At 30.0% G+C, this 22,983-nt stretch overlaps 1 protein-coding gene and 1 long non-coding RNA gene across 2 annotated transcripts; both read right to left on the bottom strand.

Moving 5' to 3' along the window:
- Window positions 1–1,056: 1,056 nt before the first annotated feature.
- LOC137814457 (uncharacterized) lies at window positions 1,057–2,086 on the bottom strand. Its single transcript, XR_011081648.1, has 2 exons — window positions 1,755–2,086; window positions 1,057–1,523 (listed from the first exon to the last, which is right to left on the bottom strand). It is a non-coding gene; the product is annotated as an uncharacterized LOC137814457 (long non-coding RNA).
- Window positions 2,087–4,204: 2,118 nt separating this feature from the next.
- On the bottom strand, window positions 4,205–13,750 carry LOC137814456 (ethylene-insensitive protein 2.2-like). The gene is given in 9 exon segments (XM_068617214.2): window positions 4,205–4,450; window positions 4,453–4,798; window positions 4,940–7,582; window positions 7,695–7,880; window positions 9,352–9,564; window positions 9,637–9,747; window positions 9,857–9,943; window positions 12,221–12,908; window positions 13,433–13,750. Coding segments are annotated over 8 exon segments (3,882 nt in total). The 5' UTR covers window positions 12,488–12,908; window positions 13,433–13,750; the 3' UTR covers window positions 4,205–4,421.
- Between the last annotated feature and the right edge of the window lie 9,233 nt (window positions 13,751–22,983).

The following is a 22,983-nucleotide window of genomic DNA, read 5'->3' as shown; positions in this document are numbered from 1 at the left end:
CTATTAATATTGTAGAGACTAATTTAGAATTTAAAATATTAGAAATTAGAACCTTGGTAACTAATTTAGATATCAATTTAAAAAATATTTTATAAATTTCTATTAATAATAAAAATTATTTTATATATCAATAATTTTTTAATTTCTAAAATAGTATTTAATTTAGTTGTATATAACTAATTTTTTATCTCTATTTTTTAGTAATGTCTTGATTATTTTTTTCAAGAATTTTGACAAGCATAAAATATGTCAAAATGAGAGACACCCTGGCATGAGTCAATATTATAAGTTGATCTAGGATTCTTCTTTTAAGACTTCATGAAAATAATAAAATACATGTTCATATTACTTCTTATAATCATCCTCTATTCTCTCCCCTTCTTCTCTTATTAATCTGGATGTCTTGGTCTCTTTCCTATAATAAATCCAAAGTCCGTTTTAAGATAATAAAAGGCCCTAGAACTAGTCATGGTGGGATGAATCTTTAGTTAATCATCAATTTTGTCAACCATTTACTACCTAGTTGCTTGTTTGATTCTATATACCTGCAACATGTATGTTATTTTACAAAGCTCTTATTTTGAAAATCACCCCTTGCTTCATTCTTAGCAAGTTAACCATGGACAATTAGTTTTCTTACATTTTTCTCACTGTAATAAAATCACTCCTACTTCTTCCTCAACAAAACTAAATTGGAGCTCTCATGTCCCTCTCCAATTATTGTTTACTTCATTTGAAGTTTCAGGTGTCTTTTCATATGCATACTGCAATGGTGCATCACTCTCATTATCCTCATTACGTATATAAGGTTGATGAATAAACAACACTAAACTAAAAAGATGATTGTGTAATAATATATAATTAGTTCTTACTATGCTAGTGGTAACTACTGCCTCCATTTTTTGGATATGCGACAAAATCATAATCAGATGGCAAGAAATGAGATGAAACTAACTATAATCTAAACATCAAAATCGAATAAGAAATCACATGAGCAACTAATTAACCAGGGTGGCAATATTTAATCACCTAATATACCACTAATGTGGAAACAACTTTCAATATACTCTAGTATTTTATTCAATATCAAGTTATGAATAGCCTTCCATGGCACTAGTTTTTAATCAACTGTGTACATAACCATGTTACCCAAGAAACAAACCTCTCTGTGTTTATAGTATACACAAATATATGTATAATTACACAACAGTTTCAAAACTCCAATCCAAAGTGCCTGCATGTTGAGTGTTGATGATGAAGAAACACAAATCCAGAGTCGCAACAGTAATGACAAAAGGGTAGCATTTCTAGGCCTGTGGTTATTTGGGTTGGGCCTGTGCTGGAGGAACGGGAGGCCCATATTGCTGTGGGTTTTGTCGCCGACCCTTGGCCCGGCCCAACATGTAACACACCAAAGCCAATATCAAGATGAACAATATCAAGGGCAATGATATCACCACCACGAATCCCATTCTGAAGTCTCAACTTTACTCTTTTTTTTTGTCTTTATTTATAAATTATACCTACCACATGACATGTTCATCCCTCAGAACTCAAAAATATTCGTTATTGAATTTTCGAAACTAGAAAAATAGAAAACCTGAAGTGAAGCATGATTGAGCGACATAGGAGTTTTATTCGAAAATTGAAATAAGAATTAAGTTGAGAATTAAGAAATGATGGTTTAATGAAATTTGGCACATATTGTTTGAATGGGAAAAAGAAATTGAATTGAGAAATGAGGAAACGCGTACCTGTTAGTGAAGGAAGCAGCCTCTGAAACAGAGAAGGTCTTTAATGGAAGATTGAAGGGAAGAATTGATGCGATCTGAGGATTACGTGAATGGAGGTGGTGGAGCAGCAATAAATTAGAAGCTAGTCACACGGTTTGTATGAGAAACGTTACCCACGTGTCGCAACATGGTTGGACGGCTTGAAACGTATAAATTCAACCTTTCTGAGGGTTTAATCAGAGCACTGTTGATGATTTCTTGGTGGTTGATTGAATGAACGAGTGAATGTGGTTGCGCTTGAGAATTTGGATGATGCATTTATATACACCATGGACTAATTTACCAACTACCTTTCTTTTCTACGCTATACACAGATTTATATGAATTCCAATTTTGTATACGTATTAATTAATTATATTCAATGAATATAAGTCACTTTATAATATAGGATAGTTGGATTTATTAGAGTTACTATTATACCACTTGTACAATAAATCAATTTTATAAAATTAAATTAAATTTAAAGTTGATCGGATAATAAATAACGAATTTATGCAAAGCTTCAATATGAATCTATTTAAGAATATGTATGTTTTATTTTGGGAAGAGTAATACCAAAGTTAATGGTTTGATATAGTAAATAAGTGAGTAAAAAGTTAAAGTTTGAAAATTTCTTTAACTGAAAATGTTTTTAGCAGTGATCATAAATGACTGAGATTTATTTTAGTAATTTAAAAAGGTTATATTAATACCATGACTTGCATTTCTGGCGTGCTTTACCTGGACTCAACTCAGTGTCAACTCCCTACGTCAAACAGAATAAGATGCAGTTGGGGTCCTTGTGCTCAAGCGAAATAAATTACAATTTTGGGGTACTCTCTGTTTCAGTTTGGCTCAATACCACTCTCCTACACTCAAGCAAAATAAGGTGCACTTTTAGGGTGTTCTCTACCTCAAGTTCACTCAACACCAGCTCCCTACGCGAAAACATATTTTAAAAAACTTAAAGTTGTTTGACAATTGTTTCTTACATAGTTGTTTGTTGCTTTAATTAAATTATTAGTAAATTTTAATTATACATATATTTGAAATATTGAATTTACCTATTTGTGATTTTTTTTTATGTATTTTCTAATTGTTTTGAAAATACAAATTTTTGTGTGATTAAATGGTATATTGATATGTGATAGGAACAATAAATTATATGAAAATGTGATCTAGACATGGTATTTTTAGAAAAAAAATATCATGTTGAGATTGTTAAGATGTGCATTGAATTAATAATTTGTCTAGAATAAAATATCTTGGAATCATATAGATGAATATTATCAAGTGGTGAGAGTTGAAGGAGATTCCTCTGACTGAGTCTGCGATTTAAAAATAACTGAGATGATCTGATTTAGATATTCATATGTGCATATAAGTGTGTGGAGAGATGTCATAGAGGGGAGTAGTATGACATTGTATATCTCTGAATCTAAGTTCTATGCACGAATCTTTCGAAAATATAGTCAAATGTCTATGTATGTATGTTAATTTCTGGTATGAGTGATATTAAAGATGCGTTATTTACTCGAGTGTCTAGTACATTAATATTGATGAATTATGATGATTCATGTATTTGTAATTGAATTATTTTAACTAAAGTTATATTCTAGCTTACCTTGTTTTCTTGTTTATGGTTGTTTTTAAATTTGTGATCATCGTGTATTAGTTGGAAGCATAACAAGTAAATAGAATTTTTCTATAAAAAAAAATATATTAAGAAACTTGATTTAAAATTTCACTAATAAAAGAATAAAATTGAACAAATTAAATAAATAACAGAATTCAAAATGTAATTAAATCCTCCTTGTATATAAAGTACCTTTAATTGGAGTTAATTTTCTAAATTAAATAAATAAAAATAAGTGAAATATATTAATATTTTAGCATCTGCAGAACTTTATCTTCTATAAAGATAACCTTATTTTAACTATGCACATATTTAATCAATAAAAATTAAGAAAATAAATATATTAATAATTAATATCAAAAGAATTAAAATCAATCAATAAAGACAAACATAATATTATTATCTAAATTTTCATAACCCATTGAACTTATTAATTTGTTCTTACGGAAAACGACAGAGAGTAACATATATCCTAGTATAGTAAGCAATAGAACAAAGTTTCCCGTGCCAAATAAAATGTCAGCTCTGGATTGAAACTTATGAACACAAGTTTGTCATATACAGGCTGAGGCAATTGTAAACGAACTATCATTAGTTTTGATTCTAGAATAAACAATCCTCTTAGAGGGATCAACCTGAATTCTATTAATACTAACAACCTCGTAGTAAACTTTATTGTCAGTTTTGTTGTTAACATCTCACTAAAAGACTTGATGTAATAATTATTTCAAAACATTACTTTCCCATCCTTCTATGCAGAGGTTAGATTTTTAACCATAAACGAGCAAAAAAAATCTAACTAACTTTTTATCTAACCATTTTTTACTTAGATTTTGCCGCACTTGCGTACAGTACATCTTGCCCATCGTGTATGTAACATACATTGGATTAAATTTGCTGCATGATCAGCAAGGAAACTGATACACGGGGACAACATTTCTTGATAGCATGAGCTGCTTTAGAAAGTAAATTACAAAACAGCTCAATTAACACTGATTCTGTCAACGCAAATGCTACTGGTTGTACGGTGCTAACGTGGGGTCTTGCGCGAGCCTGTACCTTCATTAGTGCCCGCTGGCTTGTTAGATAACCTCCGCTTGTACCGTTTGAGAACAGACGCCAAATTTTCCTTCCCCTTAGGGAAAGCCACATCACCTGCAACAGTTCCTGTACGTCCTTTCCTGCAAGAGATCGCAAGCTCCACATCCTTGATAAGTTCAAGCAACCCTGATGCAGTTGTGCATTTGCCCCGGCCTGGTTTAGCAGTTGGGAGTATCATCTCATTCGAAAGATGGGGGTTTAACTTTCGCTGATGCGCCGTTAGAACTTGAAGGCAAAAGCATGGGGCCAAGGGACTACGAGGCTTAAAGAAAGCCGGATCAATGATGCCCTGCTCATAGAGCAAAAAAAGAAGTGAAATAAAATATAGAACTGCCAAATGTACTGGAGAAATTATACAGGTAAGAGAAGAGAGCAGCTGAAATATAAATAATCTGATTACTTAAGATAGGAAACAGTTAAGATAATTTACCTGGAGGCGATTGAGAACGTACGTGTATTTCCCCCAAAGCTCTGGCCGGCTTTCCACAAGTGTAAGGTTAAGAATACTGTGGATACACCACACCCCAAAGCTTATTATTAAATCAGTTCTCCATACACATCCCTCTCCGCAATTAGGAACTGGAGATGAAGAAAAACTAAGTTTCCTATCAGCAATACAATACTGAGCTTCACCCACATGATTGACTTGACTCGTCTCCCTAGTTTCTAATTCACAAACGACCTTCTCCCTTACAGCGACAGAATCTATCAGATCCTCGTCAGCTCCACCATTCTGTCTAAACAACCCATCAGACCCCTCCAATTTTAAGAGCTTCACAATGCAAAGTCTAACTGACAGAAGAAGTTTCCTCTCCATATCCACAAATGTAGTTTCTTGAACAATTGCCTTAGGCCTACTTCCGACACCTTCCATTGCAATATTACGATTTTTCTCAGGCCCAAACTGCTCACAAGGCAGTCTAGATCGGAGGGATCCAGTATCAAAACCAGAGTTCAACTGTGAAGAGAGTGCCTCGTTGTAAGCTTTAGATGAAGAGAGTTCATTGAAGGTCAAATGACCTCCTGTTCTTGTTCCAGAATTTGAATATGGTAATCTTTGATAACACGTCCTACTAGCATAAGATCCATATCCGGCAGAACCATCCGATGGAGCATTTTTATCAGACACATAAGCCGACCTGTGGGGGATGGAGTATCCTGAAATGTCTGGCAAACTGTGGTACTTTTTAGTATTAACTGAGTTGACTGAATTATCTGCAGATCCAGAAGAGCAAACATCGTAATGAGACCTCTCAGATTGTAATTGGCAATCTCTAGAGATAGCAACTTTTGGGAACCCTGGGGGTTGGCCTACACTTTGACCACTACACAACCTTTTCCCCAAAGCAAATGCAAGAGAATCCCTGTACTTTGCATTAACTATGGAAGGGGATTTCAGTGATGACAAGTCCACTGGACCATTTAAGTTAGCAGAATCTGTGTCTTTACCAAGTCGACTAAGATAGGATGCAGTCTGATAACCATGTATGGTAGCTGGTTGATAATCCCGAGCCTCTGATGAATGTAGATTACGCACACTGAAATAGCGCCTCTCACCCGAATCGAGGAGATTGTGGGTCGAGTTCTGCACATATGCATCCACTAATTGGATGGGATCTGTCCGCATTGAGGAAGTACTCCTTTGGAGACCATAAGACTCTGAATTACTTTGCATCATAGGCTGCTTGGAATAATCATATAGATCAGAGTTCGCTAAAGTGTTAGAAGCTCTACCTCTTACAGATCCTGAGTATTCAGAATAGTCCTTTCTAGATGCATCCACTTTTTGCAAAGAACTGGTAGGTCTTAAATCGACACCCACTCCCAGCAAAAGGTCAATTTTATTAGCCTTTGCTTCCTGAGTTATATGGCCATGGAAATCAAATAGTTGTCCCCAGAATTCATCAAGAACAAAAGCTAGCTGACGCCTTGCTGCACGCCCTAAGCCTTCTATTCTCGAAAGACTTCCAAAGCTATTCCCTCCTTCATCAGTTTTGCCATTAAGACTCCTGAATGATGCAGGGCCATCTGATGTTGAAGATGGTACATTTGCTAACACTAATCCAGAAGGTTCTTCAGCTTCCCATGAATCGCCATCATCATCATCATCATCCCTTTCAACATTTGAATCTCCTTCAACTTCCATAGTTTTCTCAATCGGGTTATTTGTTTCCATTGTTATACTTTTGGTGTCTTCCAATTGAGAATTGGAAATCTTATTAATCACAGTTGTTACAACTTCTGACTCTGATGTGGAAGCCAACATAGCAGAATGATTCGCCCTTGCAACATTCACATGGAGTTCAGGTTCCATTACAGATTTAGGTAGAGCAGGATGAAAACTTGGATATGATACATCTGGGTACTCCAAGGTCTTTGCTACAGCTGGTGTGGGTTCCTCCACCTGCATAGATGCATCTTCTCGACACCTTGTTTCAGTTAAATAAGATTTATCGCCAATAATTGGTGGATTTGGCAGAGTCTTTGGCATATCCCAATTCCATATCTTAGAATCTAATCGAACACTAAGAGATCTCAAAGGTGTGGCAGCTAACCAAAGCATAAAACATAACGATGAAAAAGAAGTTGTTAGAAGAACTACATACGAGATAGATACACCACTCCCCACATTCCATCTCAAATCACTAGCCCAATCACTATTTCCAAACATCATTTCTACCACAAATACAATATTCAAGCCAAGCATCCCAATGAATATGATTAATGCCAAAAGTTCCAGAAACTGGGAAATCTTGTGTACACCCATTATTGATCTAGATGTAGCAACACGAAAAAGGGGGATCACTTGAGATGGAAGTTGTAGAGCTACCAAAACTTGAGTGAATAATAGTAGCTGATACATCCCTTCAGCTCCTGAACTCCAGACAAAATAAAGGGCAGACGAAACAGTAATCACTCTAATTGTAGCATAATGAAGCCAACCCGGAATATCCAATTTTAAGAAACCTTGCACTACTACTTCTCCACCTAAACTCCAAGTTAATGCTGTGATTTGATTTGCAAGAAACAAAAGGAGTAAAAACCCAAGTAGAGCCATTGGGTTACGTAAGACCTGCATAAGAATCTTAGGATTATTATATATTTATTCATCATTCAGAACACAAACGGCAAAATAGGATGCTGCAAGTATTCCTTTGTAAACCAATTGTAGAGGAAAAGGAGACCTGTTCCATTGGTGACAATGCATCCATGAAAGTTAGCAGAACATGCCCGGTACTGTAGAACTCATTTGCCGAGGTGGTCATCAGCATATTATTTACCAAATAAAGACCACTGAAAACACATAATATGGCCAAAAAATGGTTATGACACAAAGCATTCTTTGAAATGCTTGCCGGTCCTTGATGCCACTGAAAAGAAAAGAGAAAGAAAATTCAGATTGACATAAAACATGATGTACAATCTTTTTCACCTAGGTGCACAAATGATGAAAATTGTATGGGAACTGATGGTTGATCAAAGACGAACCTAAGTTCATAAATGAAACATTAAGAAGCTCTAATTTTATCGAGAAACATTTGTACAGCCTAAACTTAAAAGAAACCTACCGGGGACTACATGTAAATTCTGTATGTATCAATAAACATCAGTAAAGGAACGTCACTTTGAGAATATGCGACAAACTGTTTATTTTTCCATTTTAAGTATGCCACTAAAATTTTGTAAGCTCATTTTATACCTTCCTCATCTAAGGCACTACTGATGAACATCCTTATAGTAAGATAATTAAAAAACATGGATCAAAGTGTTCCATAGGATAAAATCTAAATGATTACTAAAAACATTCTGCTAAAAGTCTTTTTATTTTATCGAATCGCATCATTATATTATTTTGACAATTTCAAAAAACTGTTATACAAAGTGTACAGGTTCCCATGCAAGTAACATACAGTGGATGGAGCACTTGCCCAAACCATATTATCAAAGAGAAACTATCAGTTACTGACCCTTCTGTTAAAATTGAGGTTGGCCACCTAACTAGAAACAGGTAACAGGAACTTCAAAACCATTACTAGCATATTGGTGAATGATGCATTCCTCCCAACAACAATATCTATTAATAAAGAATGCTAGTTTTATTTTCTGCATAAAATCCCTTTTTAAAACAAAGCCTGCTTCATGGAAACAAATACCCCAATGAAATCCCATTGGGCCAACTTCAAAGCATCTAATATTACATTACAATCCAAAGCACTAATATAAATGTCCTCATTTCCCTTCATAAGGGCGCATGCAAAAATAACATTAAACTGAAGGAACTTAGAGTATGTAAACAAAGAAAACAAACATAAGACAAGGGCCAATAATGTACTTGTAGAGCTTGAGGAAGAGAACTCAAAGCCCGTTTTGGTTTCCACAATCAAATCAGAAAGTGTTCAAACATTGACTGTATAATTTTCATGACTCCATTAGATAAAAAAACAATCTGATGATATAACAGCAGAGCGATTTGGTAGAAAACCACTCACAACACAAGGTTTTTCTACTAGTATACGCAATCAAGTAAGAATAACTAATAATAAGTGTATCATTCTATAATAAAGAGGAAGTTACAGTCCAGCATTGCTCAAAGTACTTGTAAACTTGAGCATAAGATTTATCAAAGATAGTAAACCTTCAGCAGTCCAGCAGCAAGGCAACTGCCCATGAAAGCCTCTTACCATTTTGCAAGAGGAAGATTTCTCCTTTATGAACAAGCAAAATATGATGAGCAAAAATATCCACAAACAAATTAAAGATATTGTTTTTGCAGCATGCCACGGATGCAGACATTTCATTGTATATGCATAGAGGAAAGTTAAAAATGAGAGGAAATAATACCTGTACAATAGAGGAATGAAGGTAAAAGTTGTGAGGTACAAGATTTGCTCCTAGAAGACTCATTAGCACAAATGCACTCTCCCCACTCAATCTTATTAGTATTCCATTCATAGAAAATGGAATTTCCGGTTGATTGATAAGCATTCCAAGTATAAAAGAAACCAATACAAAGCCTGCAACAAACTGGCCTAGGAATTTTTCCTTCTCAATGTCCTAGACAAAGCAATTTGATAAGTATAGTGTTGTTCAAAAGAGATTTATGAATAAGCAAATGATGATACTTACAAGTAAGACTGCAAGAAGTATGTGAAAAACAACACCAGTGGCAGCTAAAAAGACACAACTGAACAAGTCCCACCCAAAAATAAGATTTAACCCTTGTGCCATGCCCAAGATCTTGCAAAACAGGTAAAATCATAGCTTCAAGTAAAAAAGTTTGATATGTATAAATGAAATTCATTGTGTAAGAGCCAGAGAAATCTTTGAGGTTAATCAAGAATATTACCATGTTAAGGTCTAGCATTATCACTGAAAGTTCTGTTTGAACTCCAAGGAGCATACATGTCCATGTATCATACTCATCACTGCAAATCTTTGAATAAAGAAAGTTATGTTAGTCTATAAGAAAAACACCCCAGTTAAGTACATGAACGAAGCCTTATCTGAGCTTGCTTTTGTAAGCAGCATGTGTGAACTTGTCTACATGAGTAAGAGGTAGAAATACAAAAATGACAGAAATCAACTGCAAACCCAGTAATCAACTAGAGCAAACATGTTAGATTATGTAAATACTGTAATTAGCATTATCATAAGATACTAGTGGAGTTTTATGTATGTATGCATTTATGTAAAATACCATCACCTTATTTGTGGAGTTAACTTAGATCCAGATAGATACCTAATTTTAAACTGGAATTACAGCTATCCTATTATTGTTATTGAGCTACCCATAGTATATGCTCACACTCTAGATGTCTATTTCTAGGCATGAGGGGCTGCTGTTACCAGGCCACTCACATTTGTCCATGCTCCAAATGCCCAGTCGACATGAGGAGGTATGTTGAGATCTTATGATAACTAAGGATGTGACCAATATAGCCCTCATACGGCTAGGCAATCCTCATCTCAACCAATTTGATGGGTTAAGTTACGTCATAAGTCCAAATTATATGAACCCTAATGGTAAACTAATATTAAACTAATATGGCTCAAACAATTTTTCTTAAAATGGAGGCTTGCAATTGGGAATGTTTCCTAAATGACCATTAGGCAGCCCTGCTTATTGCCTCAATTCCAATAATACCAATAATATTATAAACTCTTAGTTTCATGAAAGTGGTAACAAAATTGAGGAAAAAATAATAAGGAAAAATGCGGGGATAAGAAATTATTATGGAGGGAATATTCCTTCTACTTAGTTATTCTTTTAAGATGGAAGAAACAAACAATATTAATAATTAAATGTAATATCATACTTCCAACTTCCAAGACACCCTTTTAAAGGAAGTGTAAAAGACAACATTGATCATCATTGCATTTCTATAAAAACTTAATCGTATTTTTTTTCTCCTTTTGGTTTAGACTGTGTTATTTTAGTCACCTAAGCTTTTTTTAGCCAATTAAGTCCCTCTTTTTTTTAAAACTAAGTATATTTGGGCTTCTTGTTAATTTCCTTCTATTTCTATTTGGAGGCTTATAATAAATTGGGAACATGAATTACATTTAAAGTTTAAAAGTTATTAATTCAGAGGAAATTTGATAAAATTTAAAAGATTTATAAAATGTGAAATTAGGGTTTGAAGAGGGTAATGTTCTGATTTATTTTATTTTATGTTGAGTGAAATTTGATTTTTTTGGTGGATGACTTTTAAACAAATGAAGCTTTAAAACTAATTAATTGATTCAATTTATGAACATTAATTTTAAATATAAGGATACTTAATTAGCTTGATAAAACAAGGTACTGTATGTGGTCCAAGCTAAAGAAACCAAAAATCAAAACTTTATAAGAAAAAAACAATTCTTTTATAAACTTCTAAGTCTGTCAAGAATCAAAACTAAAAGGAGATTATATTAATAAGATTCAATGGTAGAAGATTGATAGTACCTATGAAGTATCATTGATAAATGATCAGCATGACAAAAATATTAATTGAGAATTAAGATTTATACAATGTACACTGTAAAAACAAATTAATAAGTTGCATAGTTTTCCTAATAACAACAATCCTCACAATAGAATTCTAAGAAACATATCTCTTAGTAGTTAAAATAACTAGCCAAGTCTTATAAAACAAACATCACAAGAAATGTTAAGTCATGCATTATTTATAATAAGTTGTTTTCTTTTAATTTCTCTTAATTTTTTATAATAGTAGTGTCTAGAAAGTGTTTAGTTAAAAATAGGTGTCGACTCATTTTTTAACTCATGCTGAAGACATGTCAAAGAGGTGTCCAAGATGTCTAAGCTGAATTATTTTTTTTTTTAATTTTGAAATGGTTGACAAGTGTCGAACATGAGTGTTCAACAAGTATCGTATCTGAAAATTGTCCGACACCTCACTGTTCTGCAGAGGTGTCGGTGCTTCCTAGGAAAATACCACTAATTAATCTGTATTAAACTCAAATAATGTGGTTTATTTTGGAAAAATTAGATGAAACACACACAAGTAATTCTTTTTGGGTTCATTTCCTTTTGTGAAGTGATTTCTTCTCAATGTTCTTCCTAATGAGCAACGACTTATTTAACAGGGTGTGAATACCATGCTGGATAAAGAGCATCTCAGAATGCAGAAGCTTTTCAAAGTAACGCAGTCTTATTAGCTCAACAGCATAATTTTATAAATCATTGAAATGGAAGACAAAATACCTGAGCTAGATTCTTTCCAGTAACTACGCCAATCCTTGCAGATATGTACTGACAGAATATAGCAGCAAAATTGAAAATAAGCATGAAAGCCATCAGATCAAACCCAAACCGTGCCCCACCTTCAACGGTCGCTACCCACTTTCCAGGGTCAACATATCCTGTAGACATCAAAAGCATAGGTACAATAGCAGGAAGTGACTGACGAAGAAAGCTAGGAGGATGGTTGGGACTCAATGTCTCTGCCTCCATTTTACTCTTTGATTTCATACCAGCAACAATAAGGCTACTGAAAAGAATATGATACTCAGAACGTAACAAACACTTTGAAGTAGCTAAAACTCTCGATGACCCATAGACAATTCCATTACTACAACTTAACTATATTTCTGTCAATAGATTCTATTTATTACAATCACAGATATGTTAGCAGCTTCAAATATGTAAACTAAGCTGCTAAAAGCACTTGCAACTTCCAAAAGTTTAACACATAGCACATCAGTGTATGCCAGCAGCCTGCCAATAATTTTCAACTATCAGCTGTGATCATCGGATAGAAAACTGAGATCTTCAATCAAGTCAACACGACTGAAAATCAGTCCAATTGATGTCAAACTTCATAAACAGCTCCCTGACTATCATTTCTCAAACACACCCATAATCATTACTTCTCCACTCGAATTTCCCCATCCTGCACCATCAAGTTGATCAATGTAACAACAATATTAGCACCAAAACAAAAACATCACAGAAAATAGTTAAACAGCAGAACACTAATTCATCACTCGAGAATTCGTCATCACTACTAAGCCTCTAAAAAAGTAAAACGCAAGCAAATCCACATGAAAACTCCCTCAAAAAACAAAAAATCAGACAATCAACACACCATCCTCGGCAATAGCATAATCAGAGAAACAAATACTACAGCATTCGAGAGTTAAAACAAATTAACTATTCAGTGAATCACGGAAAGAGTACAAGACAAGTAGCAAAACAGAACTCGGGTCCAAAATCACGGAGAAAAAGGAAACGCCATAGCAGAAAAAGCGAAAGAGGTGAAATCCCTGAGTGAATGGAAAAGGTGAAGTAAGAGAACTTTGGATTGGATCAGATGCAACTTGCAAGGGAAGTAGGGATAAACATTCGCACGAAATTCAAGGACGATGGTGATGACAGATATTACCGTACAGTTAGGGTTGTGAAGAAAATATTTACCTTCTCTTCTCTTCTCTGCTTCTTCTCTTTTCTTCATCTGCCAATCGCTCTAACTAGATCTCACGCACTCTCACGGGACCATTCAGAGTTTCATGTGCATTCACATATATACTAGTGGAATATTTTATTCAGTTTTATATTTTTATAATTGATACGAATGAAGAGAGAGAAAGAGAGAGGAAGTTGTTCTGGGAAAGCAAACAGCGAAAGTTGTGTTATGTTTAAGTATGAAAGTGTGAGTGTTGAAAAGCTCTTACAAAAGACAGTTACCGTTTGGCGTTTTGCATACCAAATTTCATTTATAGCTACCTCTAATTCACTGCAACTTTTTCTTCCAAAAGGGGAAAATAATGTCTTTAATATTTTCAACTCGTCATTATCCCAAAATTATTCTGTCAAGGAAAGGAAAGTGGCGGATGCAGCCCTCTTAACACTCCTTATCCAAATTTATGAAATGTCTCCACTCAATAAACAACACATTCTAATTTTTACTACTTTTTACTCATGACTAACTTTATATAAAAAATTAATTTTATCAATAATTGAATTGTAACTTTATATCACTATAAATATAAACGAAAATTTTCATTCAAATAAATATTTCTATATATTTAAAGTATCTATTATACCAATTTTAATTTATATCAATAATTCGTTAAATAGTATTCATACACAAATTTATGTAAAAGTTACGTTCAATCTAACTATCAGATTTGAAAATATAATTCAATTAAAAATGGTTAGTTGTTAGAAGAAATAAATAACATTCTATTTATAGTTTTCTTTATTAAGTCGCCTTTTTTTACTGTAATTATAAAAAACTCAGCTCTTAAAAAGAACTTAAAGTGTATTTTCTTTTGTTATGAGATTTTAATACTATAATTGTCCAGAATGTTGGAATGGAGTTTCACTCTACCAATGTAATTTTGATAATCAATTATGTATATTTGTTGGGAACCTTTCAGCGATTTCAAAATCTTTGTTTCCGTATATTTATAGACAGTGGACCTGGAAGTTAAATATATTAGTTTCTACATTTTTGTAAACTTTTAACGTAAATTTAAAGTAAAATAGAGTTGCTAACAAATACAACATAGTACATCGGATGCATTTTATTTATGTTGAATTTTGTTTTGAATACTGTAAATGCTTGAAAATAATGATATATGAAAGATAAAAACATTTAATAATATATAAATTAATTTGATAAAATTGAATTAGATTTAAAACATCATCTAGATATTAGATTCATTCAAAATCTATATTAGAAAGTTATAAATTTATCGAATCATTAATGAATGACGCATTAATATATAATCTCGTACACATGATTTCAATATTAAAAGGAAGTGTTAGAAATCACATATCAATTAAAAAAAAAATAGAATATAAATTTTACTTTATAAATTAATTTTAAAATTGAATTAAAGTTAAATTTTATTTTTTAATAATTAATATAAAATTTTGAGTTAAGAAGACTGCAAATAAAATTAATAAAAATATAGAAAATAGATGCTGCAACAAGTTTGATAATTTGTTTTAGTTTTATTGTTGTTTTAATTAGGAATAACTTAACTAAATGAACAATTTTACAAACAATCTTGTGTTTGGGAATTGAGTTCAAGAGTGTGAGAGAGCACATCCAATGAAAAAGAAAGAAGGAGCAAAATGAATTGATATTGTGAGATGAAACAAGAGATGCAGACATGCATCATTGTGAGAAGGAAATCATAATATGAAAGCAAAGTGATGTATCATTAAAGAAGACTTTGAAGTTGCTTACTTGACCTAATCAAAAGAAAAGAATAACAAGATTTGAGTGATGATTTAGAAAGAAAGTGAGATTCAAAAAGAGGATTGAATTTTTGGAGAAGAAAGGGATGGAAGTGATGTCGGGAGAGAAGGGTCTATCTGGAATTCTACATTGAAAAAGCTTATGTGTCTATTAGTGCATAAGATTGATGCATGAAATCATAGCAGATCAAATTAAATACAGAATGGGGATAAGAGATCATTGAATGCAATTGAATTCGTTCTTATCCAAAGACTTGAAAATATAATTAAGAAACAAAACAGGAAAAATGATGATGAAACTGATTGAACATGAGATAGTTAGGTGACTTTATCTTCACAATATAATATACTATTCTGGATCTATTCAACTGTCCAATGTGGGGTTTGAAAAAATTCGGTGAAACAACTTTTCTTCTCAAATATGTATTTAACTAAATTACAAACACTAAATTATTTTAATTTAAGCATTTAAAATTTTTCTAACTAAAAGAATTGTGTAAAAATAGTATTTATAGCTAGTTTGAATAGATAAAGCAAAATAAATTGTAAAGCCGAAACATTTTTTTAAACACTCTACACCACGAGAAAAGTTAAACATATAGCACATGTTCAACTAAAGTTTTTTTCTTTTAATAAATAATAATACAATATATAAGAAATAGATGTATTATTGAATGACTTACATTTGTCTTTTGCTAGTAAGAAGTCTTATATATATATATATACTAGAAATTTTAAAATATATTTACTTAATTGTAAAAATTATATGAGGTGAATTGAATTCTGCTGTAGGGTTTTACATAATTCAATATTTTTTTATTGGATGATACTTTTTTTAAATTATTATTAGATTGAAAAGTTCTTTTATATACACTACAGAATGTCAATTTAAAATTATATATACATTGAGATAAACAACTATTTCATATATTTTATATATTAAAATTAAATTTTTCTAAGTTAATTTTTAATTATTTGTTATGATTCAATTAAAGGTTTAATTTTTGAGTTATTTCCAAGTCACATTCTGGTTTTTCTCTTATTCTGACGAGTATCTTGATACATTGGTTTGTATGAGGTTAGTCCATTGATACAATTTAATTGGTTTGTAATAGAATTGATTTTGTGAGGATTGAAAAATATTAGACCCCTGAAATGATTTATATTTAATTTATTGTTTATTATTAATAAAAAATAATTAATTTTCAATAGAAGATATTCTAAAATTGTTTAAACACTCTTATCAAAAGATTCTATTTGTACATCATGCACTTATAAAAAATATAAAAAAAAATGAGATTTTTACATCATATTAATCTTATCATATTTAATTCTAATTAACATACAATTTTATAATAAAAAGTTAATTTGTACTTTCTTAACCAAAATATGAAATATGAAAATTAAATTATAATGATAGATGTAATGGAATAATGCCAAATTATAATAATGAATTTGATAGCAATTAGCAATGAGAAGAAAGGGATGAAGAAAAGTATCTTTTGGGTGTTGAAAATAATCAAAAGAAAGAGAGAATTCACATGATACATGATTGTTTACTTTGTTTATGCTTTCAATCACTATCTACACGCCATTTCTTCCTTCTTTCTGTTACTTCCTCTTGAGGGAAAATGCTTCACCATATCCCCATTTTTTTTAGGGAATACATATATTTTATATATTATTTATGAGTAAAGTATCGTTTTTGTTTACAAATGTGATCAATCTTTTAAATATTAATTTTATTTATTTATTTATTTAATAATATGTGTGAATTTCAAATTTCTTAAACAAAACTTTCATACTATATACACAATTTCATATGGAATTATTTCTATTTAGTATAAAATTTGTTACATCATTTTTTGTCGTTTATAACAGAAATAAAATTATTTTTTAAAATATTACGATATTAAAGAAATCATATTCTAACCTATTGAAAATCATTCAATAACTTTTATGTAAAATTGTGTATTTTTTATAATAAAATCAACACATCAAAACAACTTCTCCATCATAATATATAAAAGACTTCCCATTTTAAAAATAATGGAGAAAAATTATTTCAATTTCCTAAAAGAAACACCAAGAATCACGAAAAAACATTCAAAAACATATTCACGATATTGAATTAATTAAAGTAATACACATCTTAACTTTCGATAGAAGTAACCGCAAATCGAAATAACTTCTTAAACTAATGCAACTGAATCTCGAAATTCAATTAAAAATTTACTTAATTAAAGACCACATTAAAGACTTTTTAAGGTAAGAAAAACATTTTAAAACTTAATAATAATTTTCTTAACTTGTAATAGGATCAACAGATTTAGTAATGTAACAAATCTTTACGCGTAATTGATTACTTATTCCTAAATTCTGAAACATGATTAGTAACTTGCAATAATCATAGCTTTAAACAGGTTTGTCAACAATTTTACACTAAATAAACTTCGTTAACCACTTTACAGCATGGAGTTAGAGTCCAGTTTGCGACACATAATGCTCCTCAAATTAATGTATTTACAAGTCAAAGCTTTAAAAGCTCAATAATGCTACTGGTTTTGAGTATCTATTTCTACATCTAATAAAAATTACGTTTCAAATTAAAGGGAATGGTCCCAAAAATTTATAATCACATGAATTAAATCCCCTGTATATACATCCGAAGACAATTTTTTTTTATTATTTACTAAAAATAAAAATATTTAATAATATATAAATAATAAATATGATTTTATAAGTCAAATTTATAAGATTGAGTTAGACTTAAAGTTTACTTTTTTAATATATTATGAGTCATTTAGAGTCTATCATAATAAGTTTGTTGGGTTTATGAAGTCATTCAAACTATTTATAATATATAGTCTCACGCACGAGTTGATAATTTTGATGGTGTGAGGATATGTTAAAAATCTCACTACTAAAAAGAAAAACATTTAATAATATATAATAGATACAAATTTGATTTTATAAATTAATTTTATAATATTAAATTAGATTTAAAATTAAATCTAATTAGGAGAATGATAGTGTTATTTATGTATAAGGGTTGTACCATAATTTTTATTGTTGAAAAAAAATTAGATTTAAAATTAATTTTTTAACAAATTTATTTCTAAGCAGCTTCCAAGATTGCTTAGAGAAACAAGGTGCTTGTGAACATGCAAGATGCCGAAAGCTCAAATGAAGCTTCAAATATGAGATGCAGAAAATAATAAATCCAGTGAATAGTTGTGACCACTGTAGAATGTGAAACCATATAAACTAACCCTTGGGAAATACAGAAAACATAGACCAAGTTAGTTATATACCTATGAGACTGTTCTAAACTGATTTCTGATGCTTCAAGTCAAGTGAGGTGCATAGGATACCGTTGCTGGGGAAAGAGACATCCTATACAAGACTAAATTAATACAATAAAACATCCTTATATATTATTTTGCACATGGCCATGCAAAGGAATCATCTTCTAACTGTGATTACTCACTTATCGTCCAGTAAATTTATTTTTGTTAAGTTATATTTAGTTATAAGATGTAATCCTCCGATATTTCAGTAAAAAAAAAAATAGTGTATATTGTGACGATTATGTTTATATAAAATGAAGTTTATAACCACCACAATATACGCATGTGACAATTTCTCAAACTGTCATAGAACTGATCGTCACGAATTTTAATGTGATAATTTAACGTTACCCATTTCAATATCTATTACTTTAACACTATGTTTAAGTAACGGTTTTTATATGTAAATATTGAGATATGTTTCGCACTATGTTTAAAATCCACAATATGGAATAATTTTCTTTAATCATTAATTTAAATACAAATATTTCAGTTAATAAATATTAATCCAGCATACAAATTAATGGTCCAAGCAAGTTCAATAACATTAATTGAGCATTTTATTAATGCAGGGCCTTGTGACTTTTTTTAACAATAATCATACTTTAGGTCATTTCTTTATATACTTCAATATATTTAGTCTTGTATCCCATAATTGTGAAACTTCTATTTTATTATTTCTAAAATATACATTTTGATTTTTTTTTCTTTGGATTATGCGATTGGAAAGCCATTTCTAGTTTTCAGATTACTAAGTTTAGAAATATCTTTTTTAAAAAAAAAACTTTTGGATTGTTTTAATCCATAAACAATTTGAATTATGCAATTCAGAAGAAAAAATACTTATAAATTCTATAATCTTTAAGCAATCTAAATTTGTATAAGAAAATTGATTATGAATTATCCAATTCTAAAGCCTTTTTTTTAAACTTTCCACTACAAGAAATTAATTAAATAACAACTAAATTTGGGTAAATTCCCTATCTAGCACCATTTACACTTTTATTTCCCTAACTAGCACCCTTTTACTTTTATTTCCCTATCTAGCACCCTTTTGTTTTTATTTCCCTATCTAACACCCTTTTATTTTTTATTTTCCTATCTAGCACCATTTCAAAAATAAATAAATAAATAATAAATTAATTTTTTTTGATAATTTTAATTTTAAATGCATTAAAAAATAAGTATTTTTAATGTTTATAATAGTTAGAAATATAATTAATGAATAAAGAAATGAGTCTTTACAAAATAAAAAAAAAGTAATAAATTAAAAATGCTTAGTTTAAAATTATTTTTTTAATAATGAAGAAAATAAGAAATTAAACCCTACAACAACATAAAACTTGATTCTATAAACATAAATTAGTATTTTTATTATTATTATTGATGATGTTGGGACATGTTTTTTTTAAGAGATATAAGACGATACTAAATAAGTAGATGTTGATTATAAAAAGAAAAATAAATGAAAGATGATTATTCATTTAATATAAAAAATTCCAAACAAGATAAAAATAAGAGATATAAGACGATACTAAATAAGTAAATGTTGATCATAAAAAGAAAAGTAAATGAAAAATGATTATTCATTTAATATTTTATTCAATGATACATTAAATAGTTTGTGCGAAATGAAACATAATTAAGGACGAGAAAAACACAATCCAATAATGTTGGGACATGTTTTTTTTGTGTTTGATCATGTTGTTCTCTTATGTCAATATCAGTTATTATTTGACTTGACTTAGGTCTCCCCTTTGAGGTTATTTTCATGTCAGAACTTGGGCATAGTATTTGACTGGTGTATGCAGGTCAATACTCTTCATTTTTTAGTTCCATCAAATAGTTTTTCGTAACATGAAAGATATGTTGCAATGTTGTTGTTTTTATTTTCTATATTTATTTATTTTTACATTTTTCTTCTTCTCATTTTTAAGCATTAAGTGTAACAATTGCATTAGTTTTTTTGTGCGTTCAATATTAATTAATACTAATTGAATTTGATTTTTTTATAATTATGTCTTGTATTTTTTACTTGAAATTAACTTGATTACATCATCAATAATAATAAAAATAAATACTAATTTATGTTTATAGATTCAACTTTTATGTTGTTGTAGAGTTTAATTTTTTTTATTTTCTTCATTCTTACAAAAAAATTAAACTAAACATTTTTAATTTATTACTTTTTTATTTTTATTTCGTAAAAACTCATTTATTTATTATTTAATTATATTTCTAACTATTTTAAACATTAAAAATACTTATTTTTTAATGTATTCAAAATTAAAATTATAAAATAAAATTAATTTATTATTTATTTATTTATTTTTGAAATGGTGCTAGATAGGGAAATAAAAAATAAAAGGGTGCTAGATAGAGAAATAAAAACAAAAGGGTGCTAGATAGGGAAATAAAAACAAAAGGGTGCTAGATAGGGAAATAAAAGTGTAAATGGTGCTCGATAGGGAATTGTGCCACTAAATCTAGAGACAAAAATAATTAGTCACTATATTAAATAATTTATATACTAATTTAGAGACTAAAAAATTATTTGTATCTAAGGTGATTTTTATTATTAATAAAAAATTATAAATTGGTATATAAATTAGCTACAAAAATTTTAACTACTAATATTTTAGATTTTAAATTGGTCTTAATTAGTCTTTTAGAGACTAATTTATAATTCAAAATATTAGTAGTTAAAACCTTGGTAGCTAATGGTTAGATATCAATTTAAATACCACTTTATAATTTTTTATTAATAATATAAACTACTTTACATATCAAATGGTAACTAGTTAATTGGATCTCTAAAATTAGTTACAATTTAATGATTTTCTTGTAGTGTATAAACAAAATTTAAGTAAATTTTTTTTTTAACTTTTGGATTGTACATTTTCCTAAAATGACAAAATGAGAATTTAAATATTTATGACATGTAGGATGAAAATATGGAGGTGACAATTTAAATATTTTCCTAAAAGGCCTACTTTATGTAGGTTTGAATGATATTTCCTATCCAATTAGGCCCAATAATCAAACCCACCAATATGGAGAGGCAGTTTGTTCCTGCACCTCTACATTTTTGTTCCTGCACCCCCATAAAGTTGCATAAAGACAAAACTGTCCTACATTTTTTTTTGTATTCCGGATTATGAAATCCGATAAATTTTCGAATTGGCGCATCCGGTAATCTCCCGGATTGATGCTTCCGGTAGTACATGAATCATAGTGTTAATCCAAAATTAAAAAAATACAAAACATCCATAATTGAAAAAACCATTTCAGATCCACCAATCCGTAATTCAAAATATGCATTCTGGATTCAGAAATCCATAATTGAAAAAAAAATCATTTCAGATCCACCAATCCGTAATAGAAATTAGACTTCCGGATTCACCAATTTGGAAATCAATAATTTATGCAAACTTTGCTTCCAGAACATCCCCTCATCCAGAATGCAACATGATTCACTTCTAGATTGATGAATCCGTAACACACTCCCAGATCCCAAAATTGTGGGGGTTATTTTCGGAATTTACAAAATTGTAGAAGTGCAGGATGAAAAATGTAGGGGTGCAAGAAGAATCTGCCATATGGAGACAATTTCTTCCTGCTCCTTCATGCTTTCGTCCTACACATCCATAAAAGACATGAAATGACAACTTTGCTCTTTTCTTTATCTTTTTCATTAACACATCTTTTTCAGTAAAAAAAAAACATTAAATAGTAACTAAATTTATAATAAAAATAATAATTACTATATTAACTAAATTAAATACTAATTTAGAAACTACAAAATTATTCATATTTAAAGTGGTTTCTATTATTAATAAAAATTTATAATATAATTTCTAAATTTGTATCTAAATTTTAGTGACAAATATTTTAGATTCTAAATTAGTTTCTAAAAGACTAATAAAGATTAATTTATAATATAAAGTAGTAAGTAGCTACAACCTTGATAACTAATAGTTAGATACCAATTTAGAAACCATTTTATAAATTTTTATTAATAATATAAACTACTTTAATATCAATAGTTTTTTTAGTTTATAAAATAGTATTTAATTTAATTAAATAGTAACTAATTAAATTGATTTCTAAAAATAATTTTTATTTAATAATTTTCTTGTAGTATTCTCTTTTATGAATTTTAAAATTTCAAATTCTAGAGTTCCGAAAGTATTTTATAGGTTAAAAATGTGTTCCAAATTCTAAAATTCGAAATACACTTTTGCATTCTAAATTTTAGAGTTTGAAAAATTGTATTCTAAATTCTCAAGTTTGGAAAATTTACAGACTATATAATTTGAAAATGAAAAAAAATAATAGTGAAGAATAATTTTGGAATTGAAAATCTTTTTGGAGGTGCAGGAAGAAAATATGGATATGGAAGAAGTA

Source organism: Phaseolus vulgaris, chromosome 1 (genome assembly GCF_051622355.1).
Source record: "Phaseolus vulgaris cultivar YP4 chromosome 1, ASM5162235v1, whole genome shotgun sequence".
Lineage (NCBI taxonomy): Eukaryota > Viridiplantae > Streptophyta > Magnoliopsida > Fabales > Fabaceae > Phaseolus > Phaseolus vulgaris.
This window is presented reverse-complemented; position numbering and strand designations above follow the sequence as displayed.